Genomic DNA, 22,434 nt, shown 5'->3' with positions numbered 1-22,434 from the left:
ATGCTTACGGAACAGTATTGAACATGGGCAAAATTGAATTGAATTTAATTTGAGTGAAGGTAGGGAATATTGCCTTTTAATATTTTTTGATCTATTGTTACTGGACTGATTGAATTTGCTACTGAGCTACTCTGTTGTCAGCACCTGATTTTTATTTTGCTTTGTTCATCTGAACTAGGTGATTGTATGATATTTCTGCAATTAACTCATCTGACTGCAATCATCAAAGACATAACAAGATTATGGAAAGCAGCTCCACAAACATTATAATAATAAATTACTTGTGGAGTTGTATATGTTTTTATGTATCATTAGAAGGTCTCTGAATCTATGAGACAATTTCCTAGTGAGTTTATGTGATAACCTAGATGAGAGAAAATATTGTCATTTCTCCTTTGTGGGATGTTTTCCAAAATGAGGGAAATCACATGTACTTTCAAATTAAACATCAGATCTGGTTGGAATGAATATGTCTTTTTTGAAATGCATCAAACCAAAAGGATAGTCCCAGTTTGTGCGTTTAAAGTCCAAGCTAAGTAAGAGAATGATATTTTTCCAAGTTCTGCAGTTAGCAAGTGGAAAATTATTTTAAAAGCTGCAGTGCTTTCAAGGTTTACCACAATATTTCTTGATGGGATCAAGATTTGATGTTATGGAAGGAATGCTTGGCAAGATTCAGGGAAGCCTGTGTTGCCTGTAGTACATGAGCCTGAATGAATTACTGCCTTTGGGAAAGTTAAGGTAAAAGGAATCAAATGATGCGCTTTGATAAAAGAGTGGGTCCATTATCGAGTGTGCACTTTTGTAACAAGAGGCTGTGTTGAACCTATTTTGAGCAATTTCTGCCAGTAATAGTTTTTGTTTATACCAGCTCTTCACTTTAGAACTGAGTTCAGATACTAAGGAGATGTCAAATGGATCTCATCCTGTACTGAGGGCAGTTTATGTAAAATCAGATGGATGTTTTTATTTTGTTTTTACAGCAGGTCATAGCTTTTGTAATTCAGTGTTAAAGCCAATAAATTAGTCTTGGCAAAAAAAACTAATACAAGTTTATTTCTTTTCTAATTTTAAAATTATTTGGTTGTGACATTGCTTGACACATAAAAGAAATAAAAGTAGAAATATATTTCCTGTTCCCATTCATGCCTCACATCTAGATTTTGTCCTGATGAGGAATCAGGATAGCGTCAAAAATGCAAAATCTGAAACCTGTAGGAACGAGTGACCAAAGAAGATAAAATTAAAGATTACGTAGTAATTGGTACCCAGAAGAGTGGGATCAAATATAGACTACAAAAGTAAGCTTCAAAGGAATGAGGAATTGAGTAAATTAAAATTGATGAAAGATATCAGTTTGAAGAAAAATTTAACTGTTTTACACATATGGTTGGTATTGTATAATAAATTTACATACAGAAGATAGTGCAAGTTAAGTGAGAATTCTCCAAAATGGACGAACAAATAATTTCAAATCCAGATCTACTTTTTAAAAATTATAATAAACCTATGGGGAGAAGAACAGCAGGGACTTCTTGCAGAAACATTGGAATTTGCTAAACTGGTTAAAGGCGATATCACAGTGTGGAAAAAATCAAAGAAGTCATATCAGCGAATGAATTTTAAATGTCTCTACCAAATCTATAATCATGAAGTGTTTATAGCCATTTGGTGGGTCATATCCATGCCAGCTCTCTGTACAAGCAATTCACCTAATCTCATGTAACCCTGCGATTTCTTTATCTTTGGAATAGAATGCAATTGAGTCCATGTTCTGCTTTTGTTTTTCTTTGCAGATCTCTTTTTAACATTGTTATATAATGTAATGTATGAAACACATCCAGTGGTATGAACTTTAAGTGGATTTACTGAAATTATTAAACTGACCTTTGCTGCAGAGTCATCTGCACAATAGCCCAGTTATACTACAAAATAACTTCAATTTCACATTTAATCAGAAAAGGGCCTGATCGTGAAAAATGCTTTTTTTGTTGTATGTAAATTGCTACAAGCTACCTTTAATTTGGCTACTTATTAAGAAATCACACAATCACACATTGCAACAATTATTGAACCTTTATAGAATGTAGCAAGCAAAATAAGACTCCTCAAGTAAGCAAGTCAAGCCTCACAACTCAGCTTGGCTATTACCTGATTAATGATGGAATTTAGCTACAATCGCTACAAATAGTGTCTGTCTCTGGGTGTGTTCAGGCTTCAACCCTTCTGCAACTTCATTCTCCAAAGCTCTGCTCCTGAGGAACCCTGGAGTTGAATTCCTCAAGTTTGTGGTGTGACACATTATTGATGATCCTTTAAATTCTTTCATCTAAGATATTGTAAGTCTGCAGCCTATTTTCTGAGAAATAGCTTCCTTGTTCCTTGTACGTTTGGCATTGACTGACTGTTTCAAGGAACAGCTTTCCTGCGATTAACTCTTTAAATTCTTTAGCTGGCCAATCAGTTGCTCTTGTGCCATGAGGGAACCACTAATCAAGCAGCTGTTAAAACAGTTCTGTTCGTTTTGCTTCAACTCTTTCTTCTCCCAGATATGGCTAATTGCATTCTATTCCTGTATAAGTTTGTTCTTGTCCCTTAATAGTTTATTCCAGATAGAGTTATTACTGCTACTTTCAATTTATGAGTCGTTATTGAAGTTCTAAAATTTATATTAAAACAAGGTTAACACTAATATGAAGTCAGTCAGGAGTGGTATAATATTAGTAGATTTTAGAAATATCTGATTAATCTTTTTTCTTAAAGGATATATTTAATGTATAGTGAACATTAGCAGAAAATGGATAGAGTAGTATGGGCACATTGATAGTGGCCCCAGTAAAAAGCCTAAACTATTTTTCGTGATCAGGCCCTTATTTTAATATGGTCAGATCCCAAAGCATGGCACATGATAAAATGTGAACATGGGAATATTGCAAGTAATCTGGCAGCTGCTGAATGCAAAGATAGTACCATATTTGATGAATGAGGGAGATGATCATGGAGTTGTGTTACAAGAGTCATGCACAAGACATGTTGATAATCCTAAGGCTTAAAGGAGCATTAATACCACTCCTGCCCAATTTTTTGGTGCAAATCATTGTTGGTTAGATCATTCTGCGCTTCTAGATACTGGAAAATTATCCAGGGACTTAATGTGGATTTAATTTGCATGGTTCACTTTAGTGCAATAGTCAATTAATACTATATAAACGGGTTGTGTCCTGTTTACAAATTGTCTTCATCTATCAAACAAACTTACAACAACAGAATCAGGCAGTATATTCTACATTTCAATTTTGTTGTCAAATCCTATGCTATCAGCCACGAATCAGCCTGTGCACTTGAAGGTATTTTGTATTGATTTATTGTGTGTTCATATCTGCCCTCGGTAAAAGGATAGCTAGCAGCTGATGTCCATGGGACATTTTGTCTGTTTTCAATGTTATCATTCACTGTTGAAATGATATAGGTGTGAATTGCTTAGAAGATTAATTGCTCTCAAATTTGCATCACCGCTGTTCTAAAATGCATGTATAATTTGAGAAAAAAAACAACAAAAGCAGCCGAGCACAACAAAAAGAAATAATTGTATATTCATTAATATTACAAGATATGAATGTTGAATTCTATTTTTTAATGACTCTTCATTTGAAACTGCTTTCCGTGGAAAGGTTTCCTTGTGTTATTCTCAGTCAAGTGGGATATAATAGTGATCATTATTGCTATTCCAAAATGATGGTGTGAAATAGTTTCTGGATGGCCTCACAGCATTGCACCAAATCGTACAGTTAAATTTGAAGAATTAGAACTTATTTACTTTAAACTCGCGTCAGTAAAAGAAATTTAAAATGCAAATATCATGACTGCAAAATTTTAGAATATTGATTGATCAGCCATTTTACTATTGGTGTGGGAATAGCAGAAGTATGCACTTAATGATGCCTTGATAGTATCTGTCATGACACAGCAGTAGTTATTCTGTGAATTACTTCCACATATGAAAAGATTAGTTTTCTTCTTTAATACTATACTGGATTTTGTCAGTAATGATGGGGAGGTGCCAGTGTTGGTCTGGGGTGGCCAAAGTTTAAAATCATATAACATCAGGTTATAATCCAACAGGTTTGTTTGGAAGTACTAGCTTTTGGAGCGATGCTCCTTCGTCAGGTAGCCTCCAAAAGCTAATACTTCCAATAAACCTGTTGGATGATAACCTGCCGTGTGATTTTTAATTTTGTCAGTAAGTAATTGAAATGGAATAGGATTACTTGCAACTTACTTACTTTAAAGTTCTTGCATTTATCTTTTCTAATGATTATTACTGGAAGTCCTGACTACTAACAAAATGAATCTCACCCTTTGCCCTATGTTCACAATGTCCACTGACCTTCCCTTGTCTAAGAGTGACCGATCTGGCCAAAATAGGGACCATACTTTGTCCCTTCACATCCCCACCTTAATGAAGTTTCAAACTCAGGATGAAGTTGAGTTGTTGTTCCATTGCATTCACTTCCATGTACTTCGCATGGAGACATTCCACACTTGGATCCTTTCAGCCACTTTAATTATTCTTCCTTCATCTGGACACATCACTCATGCCCCTTTCGTAGTTTGATTTTTTTCTCCCAACTTGACATCGGCCATCTCAATTCTGTCTTTCTCTGAACCAGCTATACTTATGCACTAGTGGGTCTGACCTGCTGTTGTCTGATCAAATGTCAAGCCATTGCTTCCAGAGTAATCACTAGTCTAATTTCCTCCACTGATCTTGTTTCGAATGCTTCCCATTATGATAGCCTCTCAGCCATGTGCAGCTTACTTATACAAGGTAGGCCCACCATTTCAGCCTGTTCCTGTCCACTGAACTGCTTTCTTCTTACCATGACCCTTCACTTGTCCTGTCTCTCACTACACACATTGATGCTCTCTGTCACTTTTAAAGGTTCAAGTTTCCTGGCCATAACCATGAATTAAGAAACTTCTTCGACCTTGCTTCCTCTTCTACCCTTCTCTCAGTATTTTTCACATGGCCCATTTCCAACTTTTCCGTTCCCATCATCGACGTCGTTGTCTCCATTTCTGGAAACAGCATATCAACTAATTTTCTTCGTAAGCCACTGCCATTCACAGCTCTGGCACTATACTTGCATCTCTCACACTGAAAGGGCTCCATTCCATTCTCCCTATTCCTGTATCTTGATCACATATGTTTTGATGATGCAGCAAAATTTCTATTATGCAATAGTGACAGAAAGTTGAACCAAATCGGCCTTTTTACTTCTGCATTCACAATACAGTAAAATTAAACAGTTGAAGACCCCCAAATAGTCACACTAATGAATCCTAATCAGACTTTACCCTCCTCGAGCTCCAGCATTCGCCATTGATTTTTGATACCTTTGTCCACTTCTCAATCACTCTCAAAGCTCCTACCCATTCAATGGCATCTCTTTTCACTCCATCCGAGGACCTAAATGCTCCTTCCAGATGAAGCAACAGTTACAGGTATTTATTCCAATTTAGTAAGAACAAAGAATGATACAGCGCAGGAACAGGCTCTTTGGCCCTCCAAGCCTGCGCTGACACATTTTACTCTTCCATATTAAAACTGTCTTCACTTAAAAGATCTGTATTCCTCTATTCCTTTCCTGTTCACGATTTCATCCAGGTGCTTCTTGAATACTGCTATTGTGTCTGCTTCCACCACCACCACTTACAGCACGTTCCACGCACTCACCACTCTTGATGTGAAAAACGTCCTTTTCACATCTCTTTCAAACTTGTCCCCTCACACCTTGACCCTGTCCCCCTAGTAATTGACCCCTCCACCCTAGGAAAAAGCTTCATACTTCCCACTCTACCTATGCCATTACTATCTTTTAAACTACTATCTGGTCACCCCTCAACCCCCTGTCTTCCAGTGAAAACAAACCTAGTCTATCCAACCTTTCTTCATAGCTAAACTCCCACATACCAGGCAATATCCTGGTAAACCTTTTCTGTACTCTCTCCAAAGCATCCACATCCTTTTGGTAGTGTGGTGACCAGAACCAGTACAGGTCGTTCTGCTGTACTGCGCGTTTCTTTAAGATGAATTTGCTGTAATGCAATTGACAAAGTAGGAACACTGTTTCTAAAGTGCAGACTTTTAAAACTAGTGTAGGCTGAAACACAATTACACCGCCAACATTTTGAGCGCTGTTTCTAAAGTATGGTTTACCTATAATCCAGGGTTGTACATGAACACAATCATAGCATTATAGAAGAACTACCAGCATTCCAAGTGTGGCTCAAGTAAAGTTCTGTAAAGCTGCAGCAAAACTTGTCTATCCTTATACTCAATGCCCCTTCCTGTGAAAGCAAGCATGCCAAATGCCTTTTTCAATACCTTATCTACCTGCACTGCCACCTTGAGTGATCTATGGACCTGCACACCCAGATCTCTCGACATATCAATACTTGTGAGGGTTCTGCCATTCGCTGTATAAATTCCTGGAAAGAAGTCTATTATATTTGCTGCTCATAATGTGGTCCCTTCTGCTTGGCCCTGAAAGACTAACTCTATTCAATTCTTGTCTTCCATTCTATCACAGATCTTCCTCTTGTCCTTGTCCCACTATTTTCACCAGTTCTGATGAAAGGTCATCAACCTGAAATACTAACTTTGTTTCTGTCCAAAGATATTGGTTGAACTGCTCAGTATTTTCATAATTGTTTTGGTTTTTAGATCAATTTATTACTGTGTAGTTCCTTTTGAAATTGAGTGCAGAGTTTAACCACATCAAAAACTGGGAGTTTGAGAAGGAGGAGGAATATTGGTGCATCATAGTTATAATCACAAAGGTTCTGTTTATGACTTTGATTAGAGCCATTTCGCTGCTGTGTAAGGACAGAATTGAGTGGCATTGTGGAAAATTGGGTGTTGATTTGGAAGGCAACAGCACACTTTGGAGTAGAAGAGATTGTTGGAGATAGTATACTGCCATTGCAAAATAAGGCAAAGATTGAACTGCTGATGGACAATGATGAATGCAATTTTGAAAAGGAGAGGGCAAGAGTATAAAGTGAGGATGCCATTTACCATGTTGGATAAGACTCTGGGCTCAACTGCATTCCTATCGTGCACTCCAGTTCCCACCCACCAAGTTTAGTTCTGTTTTTGCCTGTTTGAACTCCTTTGTATTTACACTCCAACATAGATGATAAGTAGTTTCACCTTCATAGATTTTCAGCACTGTTTAATGAAGCTTCTCTTCTTTTTATCTGAATTTTCAGTTGAAAGAAAAATGTTTTGCAGTCACATTGGCTGATATATTAACTGCTTGCAAATATTGCTTTAATGAAGATATAATCCATTAAAAGTAACACCTGCAATAAAATAACCACATCTGAATTTGGCACGTGCAACAAGTGTTCACCTATAAATAATCACCCTTTGTAATTTTAAAGCTTTTTGTTGTAACCAGAGTTTCAGATGAGAATTTGATGATTGATTAATCAATGTTGAAAAATGACATTACGCAGATAAAATTCTGTGTCTCTCTTTATTTATAATGTACCAAAGAAACAGCGGCGATGCTAATAGTTTTGCGGCTGAAATGGCAACATTTCTCTTTGTCACTGCAGAATTAAAAAGTCAAATTATTATTCCAAAGTAGCCAGTAATGTCTTAAGAATTAGTTGAAGTTTGCATTTGGATCCCTGCTAAACTTGTATTAGCTTCTCATAAAGGGAAGTGTCATTCATTTATGTAGCCTTCTTAGTGGAATTGGACTTAATAGTGTTTTATTTTAAATCATGTTTTATTCTTGCAGAATAATGTACATTAAGTCCAACTTTGATTCCCTTAATTGGAATACTGAATTTATTGGGACGTGCATTTAACCACCCCCCCCCCCCACCCCCCTCCCATTTTCTTTCTCTCTCTCTCTCTCTCTCTCTCTCTCTCTCTCTCTGTCTTACTCTTACTCTCACACTCTGCCACACACACTCTCTCACACACATCCATCCACCCCTTGTCCAATGAAAACAAGGTGTATACACAGTTAAAATGTAGCAAGTACATTCTATACTGATTTGTTTTCAATATTTCAAACATGAGAAATCCTCTCTAAATCCAGTGAGAACCAATATATTTATATGAATCGAATTCTATCACTTCAGTAATTCAAGTAGTAATATCTGAGGTAATTTTTAAAAAATTTTTTATAAAATATGTTTAAAAATTGCTCCATAACAAAAGCCTGCTTTACCCAATCTTTCCTTGGTTCACAGTGATTTGGAATATTGCTCTGTATGTTTTTTGAAGGAAAATCAATGAACTAGATCAAACACATCACGAAAGTCATATGAGATTTAACCATGGTTTATTTTTCTGGGGCTCACTGAATCTCTTTGCATCTCTTTTATAGTGCTGTACAACAAGTTTGTTCAATTTGTTTTTTCTTGGTATTCAAGACTCTTTGTTGGAGCCCTGTCCATAACTATACTCAGATTAGCTGGGATACATGATTCTATATCCTCCAGCTGCATCACTTTGAATCGACAATACCTGACTTGTATGTAGGTTAAACACATGCTAATTTCCTTCCATGGATAGAATCTTCCATGCAGTTCCACAGCACTGTACGTTGTTCCACCTATGCTGCTCCATGGCGTTTTTAATGGTTGGTGCAGTATAAATTATGGTTCCGTGGGAAATTAACATTCATGTATGATTTAAATTCCTGCTGATAGAGTTGCTGGGCTATAATTAATTATGTGGTCAGTAATGAGTTCATAGATGGACTTCCTAGTACAATGGAAAAATATTAGCTAAAGCATTTTTTACGAGTACTTTTCTTATTTTCAAAGAACAGAAGTGTGTTTTTAAAAAGAAAATTAAACTGAAAGCAGTTTTAAAAGACTTTCTAATGAGTATCATATGATTCATATTGTATGTTATCATATAATTTATGTATCATTAATTGGCTTCCATCTAAAGTCACAATAAAACTGTATGAGAAAAAAATCCACCTCCATGAAATGGCAAAATGTAAACATACATATGTCGTGGACTTGTATGATGGCACATATTTATTTTCATTTTTTAAAATTAAGCTGTTTTTCTAATCAACCTGTTCAGAGATGTTAGTAGAGCAGGCCGGACTTGGATTCTATCCCTTTTGAAATGTATACTAACATTGCATTTATGTTGCTTACCGCCAATTGAACCTGCATGTTAACCTTAAGACAATTCTAAACTCAGACTCTAAAATCCCTTTGTGCTTCAGAGTTTGAAAGCCTTTCCCCTTTTGGGAAATAGTCTATGCCTCTATTCTTCCGACTGAGTTTTGAGAAGTTTGAGCTCAGGTTGAAGTTCTGGCTGTAAGTTTGCTCACTGAGCTGGAAGGTTCCTTTTCAGATGTTTCATCACCTTACTAAGGAACATCAGTGAGCCTCTGGTGAAGCACTGGTGTTAGTGACTCACTTTCTATTTATGTGTTTAGGTTGCCTTGGGTTGATGACATCATTTCCAGTGGTGTTGCCATTTCCTGTTCTTTTTCTCAGAGGGTGGTAAATGGGGTCCAAGTCAATATGTTTATTGATAGAGTTCCAGTTGGAATGCCATGCTTCAAGGTATTCTCATGCATGTCTCTGTTTGGCCTATCCTCAGATGGATGTGTTGTCTCAGTCGAAGAGGTATCATTCCTCATCTGTATTTAAGAATATTAGTGAGAGTGGGTCATGTCTTTTTGTGGCTAGTTGATGTTCATGTATCCTGGTGACTAGTTTTTGGCCTGTTTGTCCAATGTAGTGTTTGTTACAGTTCTTGCAAGGTATTTTGTAAATGGCGTTAGTTTTGCATGTTGTCTATACAGGGTGTTTCAAGTTCATTAGCTGCTGTTTTAGTGTGTTAGTGGGTTTGCAAGAACTGTAACTAACACTACATTGGACAAACAGGCTCACTGATGATGTTACCTAGTATGGTGACAAAACTCCTGAAAACGAACCTTCCAGCTCAGGGAACAGACTTACATCTACTCTTCCTATCTAAGTGCATAATCTCACAGTTGCCATATTGTATTCCATCTGCCACTTCCTGCCACTCTCTTAGCTTGTCCCAGTCTTTCTGCAACCTCCCCGCTTCCTCAACATTACTTGCCTTTCCATGTATATTTGTGTCATCAGCAATGTCCTCCGTTCCTTCGTCCATATATAACATGAATAGTTGTGGCCCCAACACAGACCCCTGTGAACTCCAGTAGTCACCACCTGCCATCCTGAAATCAACCCCTTTACCCCTACACTCTGCCAGTCTTCCAATTCTCCATCCAATCCATTACATTTTCCTTAACACCATGAGCTCTTAATCAGCAGCATCCTGTGTAGTATCTTGTCAAACACTTTCTGGTAATCCAAATAGATCATGTCCACTGGCTTTCCTTTGTCTTTATCTCTTTAACTTGCTCATTATCTCCTCAAAGAATTCTAACAGGTTTGCCAGGCATGACCTCCTTTTGACAAAGCCTTGCTGATTCAGCCCTATTTTAACAAGTGCTTCCAAGTACACCTCAATCTCAACATTAATAATGGATTCTCAAATTTTACAAACTAACAAGTTCAAGCTAACCAGTTTATATGTTCCTGTTTTCTCCCTCCATCCTTTCTTAAATAGGGATGTTACTTCAGCCATTTTTCAGTCCTCTGAGGCTCTCCCTGACTCCAGTGATTCCTGAAAGATCACTAGGCATGCCTCTACAATCTACTCAGCTGTCTCTTTCAGTTGCATTTCTAACATCAACCCATCTTGCCAGTTGGCTGTGCTCTAAAGGAATTCACAAAGATAAATTTGAAGAAAAGTAATACTGGACAAGTCAGATCACCTCGTGAAATCTCGCTTCACAGACCATAATCTTTATTTTTCAGTTTCTTTGCCACAAATGTCAATCTTCACAAGAGGCCACCAATGTACTTTTAACAAAACATCATAAAAGTGTATTATGTAAGGAAAACAAGTAAACTAGACAAGTACAATTGATGCAATCTCATTACTAATATCAGAAATAAAATTCAACCCCTTTAAACCACCAACACAGTTAAAGTTACAAATTACACAACACCAGGTTATAGTCCAACAGGTTTAATTGGAAGCACTAGCTTTCGGAGCGACGCTCCTTCATCAGGTGGTTGATCAATAACCAGATGAAGGAGCGTCGCTCCGAAAGCTCGTGCTTCCAATTAAACCTGTTGGACTATAACCTGGTGTTGTGTGATTTGTAACTTTGTACACCCCAGTCCAACACCGGCATCTCCAAATCATGAACACCGTTAAAAACACTGAAATCCTAATAAAGTCACCTTTATCTCCGTGCTCAAAACTCTTCCTCAGGTGATATAGCTATAATCAGTTTCCTTTTGGCAAATTACTACACATTCACTTAGCGCTCTTTTCTTCAGTTAATGTTTGTCCCCAAAATAAACTGCTAGCTCAGTTCACTATTACTTACCAGATCTTGACTGTTATGGGACTCGATTCCCCTCCTGAACCTGTTTCTAGCCCTTTCTTTGTCTCATGGTCATAGCAGTCAAATCAGCAATTGGCTTTTAATTCCAGAGTTTTCTAAAAGAATGGGAAACCATATAAATGATTTGGGTGTGAACATAGGAGGTATAGTTAGTAAATTTGCAGATGACACCAAAATTGGAGGTGTAATGGACAGTGAAAGTTACCTCAGAGTACAACGGGATCTTGGTCAGATGTGCCAATGGGCCGAGGAGTGGCAAATGGAGTTTAATTTAAATAATTGTGAGGTGCTGCATTTTGGAAAGGCAAATCAGGGCAGGAGTTATACACTTAATGGAAAGGTCCTGGGGAATGTTGCTGAACAAAGAGACCTTGGAGTACAGGTTCATATCTTAGTGGAGTCTAAGATAAATAAGATTGTGAAGAAGGTGTTTCATATGCTTTCCTTTGTTGGTCAGTGCACTGAATGTACAAGTTGGGAGGTCATGTTGCATCTGTACAGACATTGTTTAGGCCACTTTTGAATTGTGTGCAATTCTGGTCTCCTTCCTATCGGAAGGATGTTGTAAAACTTGAAAGGTTTCAGAAAAGTTTTACAAGGAGTTGGAGGGTTTGAGCTATAGGGAGAGGCTGAATAGGCTGGGGCTTTTTTTTTCCCCTGGAGCATTGGAGGCTGAGGGGTGACCTTATAGAAGTTTATAAACATGAGGGGCATGGATAGGGTAAATAGACAAAGTCTTTTCTCTGAGGTGGGGGAGTCCAGAACTAGAGAACATTGGGTTTGGGGTGAGAGGGGAAAGATTTAAAAGGGGCCTAAGGGACAACTTTTTCACGCAAAGGGTAGTGCATATGTGGAATAAGCTGCCACAGGAAGTAGTGGAAGCTGGTACAATTACCACATTTAAAAGCCATCTGGATGGATACATGAATAGAAAGGGTTTGGAGGGATATGAGCCAAATGCTGGCAAATGGGACTAAATTGATCTTGTGGACGAGTTGGACCAAAGGGTCTCTTTTTCCATACTGTACATCTCTAGGACTCTAATTACTTATCCTCTGCTGGAATAGCTACAAAAGTATGGCTCCAGATGTTTACATGATCTTTCTCATTATGGATCTCTTAAATCAACAAGGCCTTTGAAATACAATAAATTCCACTTTTTTGAATTGCCTTTTAATTACGGTTGTTTTACCTTATACTCAACCGGTTACTCCTATTTTCAACAATTAAAACTAAAAGATGCATTCTAAAACATATGAATCATAAACTAGTTATTCATAACACTGCACAGTAAAAATACCAGCTTTGCACACGTATAGTCATATCAAGAAGCAGCTTCCTGAAGTGAATTGCAAATTTAGCCTAGTGAAAAATTATTATACAAGTATGTTGTGTAACTTCTGCAGCAGTGAGCGAGTGAGTAATTATGTGAGTCATTTTTGGAAAGGAAAGAGTTTACAATAATTTACAAACAATGTTCTGTTTGTACCTATTCTTGTTTGCATTTATATTTATTTTATCTTTCTGTGCTAGCTGTATGACAAGATCAACACAAAGTCATCACCACAGATTAGGAATCCACCCAGTGATGCTGTCCAGAGAGCCAAAGAGGCAAGTTGCACAATTTTAGTTGTACTGTATGTAAGCTTTTGTGCTTTAGATTGACATTTACATGTTAGTCATTCTGAGAGCCTATTGTCTCATGTCCTATCAAAAAACACATTTCATACCATTGTCCTCTGAACTCTGGTCGGCATGGACGGGTTGGACTGAAGGGTCTGGTTCCATGCTGTACATCTCTATGACTCTATGATACCATAGTTAGCCTTATGTAGCCTTGAGACATTATTGAACCATACATTATTGTAATGTATACTCCAAGATTTCTTGCTCTGCATTGTATGTGATCTTGAATTGGATTTTTTTTTTGTTTTGTTAAAGTTGGTGACATTGTCGGTGTATCTTCAAACACACATCTAATTACAGCTTATGGTGAAATAATGGTTATGTCACAGAATCAGAAATCTAGCAAAATGCAAGTCCCACCAAATTTGTAAATTCAAATTGATTCAGCTTTATTGTCATCTGAACTCAGATGAGTACAATGAAATGTTTACAAGTCGTCACTTAAGAAATAAGAAGTCCAGCATTACAGATTGTAGAAATAAATTAGAAAATAGAGAAATAAAGACTTCTGAACAACAGTCCTTCCAACCCAGTCCATGCTGGCAAGTAGCTTCCAGTCCGTGCCTTGCCTCAACTGCAGACCACACTGGGTTTCACTTCGAGACACTGAAGGCTGGGAGACTGACCAGGAATCATCTTGAGGCTGAAAGTTCACACTGTGGCCACGTTGAGCTAAAAGATTGCCACACCGGCCCAAGAGGAGACCTCACTGAGTTTGTGCTGAGGGCTGGGATTTCGGACGCCGTTGAAGGAACAAAACCGAAAAGAAGCGGATGGAGTGGTTGAACTCCTGCTGCAGTGTCCTACTCTGCTGTCATGTTGGATCAAACAAGTTTAGTCGAAATAAAGTGTAGATATACATTGGTATTAGTAAAGTGACTGAGAATTTCAAATGTCTTTTAGGACTAACCCACCATTTTGTCACAACCTGACCTATTTGTATCTGCAATTCCATGTCACCATGATTAAAACTGAACTTCTCTCTCTCTCTCTCTGAAGGTACCTAAAGGCCTTACAGTTACATCAAATTGGTAGTAAGGAACCAGGAAGCTGTGACTGAGAAATCAAATCAGGTCATGAGCAGGTCAGGGTCATGAACACACCCAATGCAGTCAACCCTAAAAAGACATTCCCACTGCTATCTGGGAATTAGAGCTGCGTTCAGAAGATTTCCCACAAGTTTCAATCTACAGCTTGACTCTCAAAATCATACTGATCAGCCATTGTTTCAGATTCTCTTACCATCCTAGATATATTTATTCCACTGAAGTTGGAGGCACAGTGGCAGGCTGTCAATGATGGGAGGTGGATCTCACATTGACTGTTGGTACCATGAGGTCTCATAATTTCAGGCCAAATGTGGCCAAGGTAACTGGGTATATTTTCATCTATCACCTTCCCTCAAGTGATTAAAGATTCATACAGCACAAAAAAGGCTATTCAGCAAATTATGTTTATGCTGGCTCTTTTAAAACGTTATCTAATTAGTTCCAGCTATTCCCCACAATCATGCAAGTGTTTGCTTTTCAAGTTTAGATGCAGTTCGATTTTGAAAATTGGTATTCAGTCAGTTTTCACCAGCTAATTAATCAACATGTTTCACGGCATTATAACTCAGTGCATTAGAAAACCTCTTTGTCCCCTCTCTCGTTCTTTTGCCAGTTATCCTAAATTAGTATTTGTTTATAAACTCTCCTGGCAGTGGAAACAGTTTAATATTGTTTACACTTCAGCCATCTCTCACATTAGCTCTAAACTTTCTCTTGTCCAAGAAGAATCCCAACTTTTCTAATCTTCCCAATAGTTCTTATGTCTTTTTTGCATTCACTGAGTTGTTGACACTCTTTCTAAAGTTTGGCTCCCAAAATCGATTGCAGTGTTCTAGATTAATACTCAGACATTAATTGATATTTCATTATTATTTGGCATGACATTCTTGTTTTTGTTTTCTATGTCTCTTTTTATAAAGCTCAGGATCCTGCAAACTTTATGAAAAAACCTTGATTTTCAAATAAATCAACGATATTCAGTTTCCATCCCTGGTCACTTTGCAGGCATGTTTCCGTACACTCAACTTTATCACACCCGTTTGTATCTATTTATATTACTAATTCATTCACTTTTTTGTGATTGCTCTGCATACCAAGACACAACACTTGTCTTTTCACATTCTTAGTCCCGTTAATTTTGCTCTGCAGCCCTGTTTGATTGTTGAGCTTGAATTCTCTGCCTATCACTTCTCATATTTTCAATGCTATCTTTTGTTTTTCCGTTTCCTTCTCTTCTGTCTCCATGTATCGGCTCCTGTACCCCTCCCATTTTAGTTCAAACCATCTCCAACTGCACGCGAAAGTACTCCCCCTCTCTCCCGCACCCCACCCAACCCCCAGCTATTACCCAATAGCTGCTTTAAAATTCCTTTGTAAACCTACATTTTGCACCTCCCCAAACCCTCACCCCTTCCCTTCTAATGAGTTTAAAGCCCTCTCTACAGTCTAGTTATTCAATTTAACAGGACACTGGTCCCACAATTCAAGTAAAGCCAATCGCTCTGAACTTGCCACCATCAGAAGAGTTGCCTTGGAACTTGCAGGGCAGAAAGGACACATGAAGAATAACTTGAAACCAGATTAAAGTGAGTCCATTGAGCTTAAGTGAAGACATCTTGCCATTGTCATTGCTGCTCTGGGCCTATCACCATCTTCCAACAGGTGGTTGCAGAGAGTAGCTGTAGGTTCACAGCTGGGAAATCTGTCACAAACCTTGACCCATCACTAAGATTAGCATTAGCATACAGTGGACAGGAGAAGGTGGAAGACAATCAAGGTTCAGGTAGTGAGGCAGCTGGGGGCAAGATGGCCTAATTTTCCTGCAAGCCTGATATCTGCTTTGCAGCAGAGTTATGGAACAAAGTCCACTTAGATCAGATATGGCTCGCTCACTATGATAGTTTTAAACAAAACTGAGAAAATATCCACATTCCTTCCATTTCCCCAAACTAATTTGCAACCTTAGCTTGTGGTATAACTGAATTTTACAGTTTAGTACTTTGTTTTGAAGTTGAAGGCGTGTACTGTATATTTAAAAGAGAAAGAATGCTGATTTGAACAGAGAGATTACAAGCACCTGTGTATATGACTAGATGGCAGAATGAGAGTGTACTGGAAAATTGAAAATATGTAACATTTGGCTGTGAAACGGATGCCTGAGTTTTGGTTGCTGTTTTGAAAACAATTCAAATTTAACTATTTAGTTTAAATTATGCCCCAGGATATTATAACCCAATTGAGTTTGAATCTATTGTTTTGCCAACATCAAACCAATGAGACGATCTGATGTTGGAATGGTATAAAATGCAGAAATTTTCAAAATTGGTCAGAGAGAAACTGCCATCAAGACAGAAACACATGGAGAGCTAATATCTTGTTCTCCAAGAAATTAGGAAACACTCTATCAAAGGTACCTTTTCATGTGAAACATGCTTGCAGTAAAAAAGAAAGAAGGTGACCCCGGGAGATAGAACATGGAACATTACAGTGCACAGGCCCTTCAGCCTTCGATGTTGCGCCGACCTGTGAAATCAATATAAAGCCCATCTAACTTACACTATTTCATCATCATCCATATATTTATCCAATGAGCATTTAAATGCCCTTAATATTGGCGAGGCCAGTACTGTTGCAGGCAGAGCATTTCATACCCTTACTACTCCCTGAGATAAAGAGCCTACCTCTGACATCTGTCCTATATCTATCACCCCTCAATTTAAAGCTATGTCCCCTCATGCTAGCCATCACCATCTGAGGAAAAAAGCTCTCACTGTCCACCCTATCTATTCCTCTGATCATCTAGTTAGCCTCTGTTAAGTCACCTCTTAACCTTGTTCTGTCGAACAATAACAGCCTCAAGTCTCTCAGCCTTTCCTCATAAGACTTCCCTCCATACCAGGCAACGTCCTAGTATCAAATAATCCTGACATCAAATAATTCGCCTGTGAGACTTTCAGTTTCTAACTTGGTGAGATACTGGAAAGTATTATGCATCATTAAAATGGAAATCTAGTAGTTGTCAAACTGTTTTCAAGAGAGGAGGAGAAAAAAATAATGTACGGTTTTGAGATACTAGGATAAAGCAGAGGTGACATTTTGCTAATCATGCAGTCTTTGCAGAAATTTTATGTTTTCTGGTATTTAAAATAAGAGTTTGGGTCAATTATAGAGTCGTAGAGCTGCACAGCATGAAAACCGACCCTTTGGTCCAACCCATCCATGCCAACCAGATAATCTTCAATTTTGTAATTTCAAATGGCACTTTGGCAAACTAGGTTAAGATCCTTTTACTTGAACTATGAAATTTGTGTCAAATCTGTCTTATTCAGTGATAGTACAGTGGATCCCAGGAGTTGTTGAGCATTGATGAAATTTTTTGTTTAAACAAAATCAAATCATTTTAGAGTAGATGGAAATTGGCAATGAGCATTCCCATGGAATGATTAAAATTTATCTTCACTCATGCTTAGTAAGAATATTTGCTTTCCACATTTTAATCAAAACATACGAAAAGTTGATAGGTTTTTTTTCAAATCCAATGAGGATGAGATTCTCTCCTGGAAAGATTAAGAATTAAATTCATACAAAATAAATAAGAGAAATGAACTGTGATTTCCATTTTTGCTGTGAAAGACTGCAAACCAATTCAGAATGAGCATGTGTATAATTCCTGCTACCTAGTCAGTCCATTCTGTTTTATCCTAGTTTACATGTCAGCAGTTTAATCTGTTTCAGGGAATAACACTGAGCTGTACAGTGACCAGCTTCCTGGAGTGTCAACTAGAAAATGACAAAGCAATATCTTGTATTCTAAACAAAAATAAAGTTGTTTTTCTCTGTCTGTAAAAATGGCAGATTTATTCTTTCCATAAGATGGAAGAGCAGAAGTCAGCTACTTGCCCCGTTAACTGTGCTCTGCCATTCAATGAGATCATGGTTTATCCAATAATTCTCAAACCTTTTCCCTGTAGCCCTTAATTTCCTTTATAATTAAAAATGTCTTTTCTGCCTTGTACATACTTAATGATCCAGCCTTAGCAGCCATCTGCAATAGAGTTCCACAGATTCACTACCCTCTGAAAGAAGAAATTCCCCCTCATCTCAGTTATAAATGTGCAATTACTTCTCTGAGATATGCCCACTCATCCTCTACTCTCCCACAAGGGGAAACAACCTTTCCACATCTACCCTATAAAGTGCTTTAAGAATATTGTATGTTTAATAAGATTGCCTCTCATTATTCTAAGCTCCAGTGAGTACAGGCTCAACCTCGCCTCATAAGATAGTCCCAGCATAGCTGGTGTCTTCATAGTGCATCTTGTCTGGATCTCTCTAGTGCTGACATATCTTCCTTTCGATAAGGAGACCAAAAGGGTCAGTGTAGGGAACACACCTTTTCACTTTATACATTAATGATCTAGATGAAGGAACACTGAACATTAAGTGCAGTACAGGCCTTTCAGGCCTCAATGTTGTGCTGACCTGTGAGACCAATCTGAAACCCATCTAGCCTACACTATTCCATCATCAACCATATGTTTATCCAATGACCATTTAAATGCTTTTAATGTTGGCGAGGCCACTACTGTTGCAGGCAGGGCATTCCTCACCCTTACTCTTCTCTGAGCAAAGAACCTACCTCTGACATCTGTCCTATATCCATCACCCCTCAATTTAAAGCTATGTCCCTCATGCTAGCCATCACCATTCAAGGAAAAGACTCTCACTGTCCACCCTATCTAATCCTCTAATCATCTTGTATGCCTCTGTTAAGTCACCTCTTATCCTTGTTCTCGCTCACAAAAACAGCCTCAAGTCCCTCAGCCTTTCCTCATAAGACTTCCCTCCATACCTGGTAAATCTTCTCTGCACCCTTTCCAATGCTTCCACATCCTTCCTATCATGCGGCGATCAGAACTGTACGCAATACTCCAAGTGTAGCCACACCAGAGTTTTGTACAACTGCAATATGACCTCATGGTTTTGAAAACCAATCCCTTCTACCAGTAAAAGATAACACAACATATGCCTTCCTAACAACCCTATCAACCTGGGTGGCAACTTTCAGAGATCTATGCGCATGGACACCAAGATCTCTCTGCTCATCTACATTACCAAGAATCTTACCATTAGCCAAGTACTCTGTATTCCTGTTACTTCTTCCAAAATGAATCCTCTCACACTTTTCCACATTTTTCCATTTGCCACCTCTCAGCCCAGCTCTGCAGTTTATCTATGTCCCTCTGTAACCTGCAACATCCTTCTACACTGTCCACAATTCCACCAACCTGAGTGTCGTCCACAAATTTACTAATCCCTCTACGACCTCATCCAGGTCATTTATAAAAATGACAAACAGCACTGGTCCCAAAACAGATCCTTGCAGTACACCACTAGTAACTGAACTTCAGGATGAACATTTCCCATCAACCATCACCCTCTGTCATTTTACTCCAAGCTAGCCAATTTCTGATCCAACCAGCTAGATTACCCTCAATCCCACACTGTCGTATTTTCTGCAATAACCTACCATGGGGAACCTTATCAAATATTTTACTGAAATCCATATGCACCACATCAACTGCTTTACCCTCATTCACGTGTTTGGTCACCTTCTCAAAAAACTCAGTAAGATTTGTAAGGCATGACCTACACTTAACAAAACCATGTTGACTATATTAATCAAATTATTCCTTTCTAGATGATTATAAATCTTATTTTTTATAACCTTTTCCAACACTTTATCCACAACCAAAGTAAGGCTCATTGGTCTATAATTACCAGGATTGTCTGTACACTCCTCTTTGAATAAGGGGACAACATTTGCTATTCTCCAGTCTTCTGGCAATATTGCTGTAGACAATGGCAGCATAAAAATCAAATCCAAAGGCTCTGCAATCTCCTCCCTAGCTTCCAAGAGAATCCTAGGATAAATCCCATCCAGCCCAGGGGACTTATCTATTTTCACACTTTCCAGAATTGCTAACACCTCCTCCTTTTCAACCTCAATTCCGTCTACAGAGGAACCTCGATTATCTGAAGGACACAGGCTGGGAGTATTTCGTTCGGTTAATTGAATTCCGGATAATTGAATGCCAGCTAACATGGTTTAGCCGAGCATCAGGACATTGCAATCTTGCCAGATAATCCAGTATTCGGATGATTGAATGCCGGATAATCGAGGTTCTGCTGTAGTCTAATAGCCTGTATCTGAGTATTCTCATCAACACATTGTATTTTTCCTGTCTGAATACTGATGAAAAGAATTTGTTTAGCGCCTCTATCTCTTCGAACTCCACGCACAGCTTCCCACTACTGTCCTTGACTGGTCCTAATATTACCCTAGTCATTCTTTTATTTCTGACAAACCTATAGAAAGCTTTAGGGTTTTCCTTAATCCTACCTGCCAAAGACCTCTCATGTCCCCTCCTGGCTCTTCTTAGCTCTCTCTTTAGGTCCCGCCTGGCTAATTTGTAACTCTCAAGCACCCTAACTGAGCATTCACATCTCATCTTTACATAAGCCGCCTCCTTCCTTTTGACGAGATTCAAATTCTTAGTAAACCACTGTTCCCTTGTTCGACCTCTTCCTGCCTGACTGGTACATACTTACCAAGGACATGCAGTAGCTGTTCCTTGAACAAGCTCCACATTTCAATGTGCCCATCCCCTGCAATTTCCTTTCCCATCCTTTGCATCCTAAATCTCACCTAAACGCATCATAACTGCTTTTCCCCCAGCTATAACTCTTGCCCTGCAGTATATACCTAAATCTTTTCATTGCTAAAGTAACCGAATTGTGCTCATCTACCTCCAAATCTAACACCTGGCCTGGTTCATTACCCAGTACCAAATCTAATTTGGCCTCATCTCTTGTTGGCCTATCTACGTTCAGTGTCAGGAAATCCTCCTGCATACATCGGACAAAAACTGACCTATCTAAAGTACTCAAACTATAACGTTTCCAATCAATATTTGGAAAGTTCAAGTCCCCCATAACAACTACCCTGTTACTTTCAGTCCTGTCCAGAATCATCATTACAATCCTTCCCTCTATACCTCTGGAGCATTTCAGAGGCTGAAAGAAAACTCCCAACAAGCGATCTCTCCTTTCTTGTTTCTAACTTCAGCCCATACTACCTCAGTAGATGGGTGCTCATCAAACATCCTTTTTGCCACCATAATACTGTCCTTGACTAATAATGCCACACCTCCCCGTCTTTTATTACCTTCCCTGATCTTATTGAAACATCTAAACCTGGAACCTACAAGAGCCATTCCTGTCCCTGCTCTATCCATGTCTCCGAAATGGCCACAACATCAAAGTCTCAGGTATCAACCCATGCTGCAAGTTCACCCACCTTATTCTGGATGTCCCTGGCATTGAAGTAGACACACTTCACAACACCTTCCTGCCTGTCAGTAAACTCCTGCAACCTTGAAATCTTATTCATGACCTCACTACTCTCAACCTCCTGTACACGGGAGCTACAATTCAGGTTCCTATCCCCTTGCTGAATTAGTTTAAACCCTCCCAAAGAGCATTAGCAAACTTCCCCCCAGGATATTTGTACCCCTCTTATTCCGGTGTAGACCATCCCATTTGCAGAGGTCTCACCTACCACAAAATGTGCCCCAATTATCCAGGTATCTGAATCCTTCCCTTCTGCACCATCCCTGCAGCCATGTGTTCAACTCCTCTCTCTCCCTATTCTTCGCCTCATTAGCATGTGGCACGGGTAACAAACCAGAGATAACAACTCTGTTTGTTCCAGCTCTAAGCTTCCACCCTAGCTCCCTGAATTTCTGCCTTACATCCCCATCCCTTTTCCTACCAATTTCATTGGTGCCTGTGTGGACCATGACTTGGGGCTGCTCCCCCTCCCCCTTAAGGATCCAGAAAACACAATCTGAGACACAGTGGACCCTGGCACCTTAGGCAACACACCAAATGCGAGTCTCTCTTGTTCCCACAGAATCTCCTATCTGTCCCCTTAGTTATGGAGTCCCCAATGACTAATGCTCTCCTCCTGTTCCTCTTTCCCTTCTGAGAAATAGGGATAGACTCTGTGCCAGAGACCTGTACCCCATGGCTTACTCTTGGTAAGTTGTCCCCCACAACAGTATTCAAAACGGTATTCTTGTTATACAGGGGAATGGCCACAGGAGATTTCTGCACTGATTGCTTCTTAT

At 38.8% G+C, this 22,434-nt stretch overlaps 1 protein-coding gene across 9 annotated transcripts in view; it reads left to right on the top strand.

The window, feature by feature from the left end:
* The window catches only part of caska (calcium/calmodulin-dependent serine protein kinase a), a 746,802-nt gene that overhangs the window by 634,768 nt on the left and 89,600 nt on the right, over nt 1-22,434 (top strand). For all 9 annotated transcript variants that reach the window (XM_072585162.1, XM_072585159.1, XM_072585161.1 and 6 more), the window contains one exon: nt 13,041-13,118. In XM_072585162.1, coding sequence (XP_072441263.1) covers nt 13,041-13,118 — 78 coding nt within the window. The remainder of the gene's footprint in view (nt 1-13,040; nt 13,119-22,434) is intronic.

Source organism: Chiloscyllium punctatum, chromosome 15 (assembly GCF_047496795.1).
Source record: "Chiloscyllium punctatum isolate Juve2018m chromosome 15, sChiPun1.3, whole genome shotgun sequence".
NCBI lineage: Eukaryota > Metazoa > Chordata > Chondrichthyes > Orectolobiformes > Hemiscylliidae > Chiloscyllium > Chiloscyllium punctatum.
Note: the sequence above shows the minus strand (reverse complement) of the source record. Positions and strands in the feature narration are given on the sequence as shown.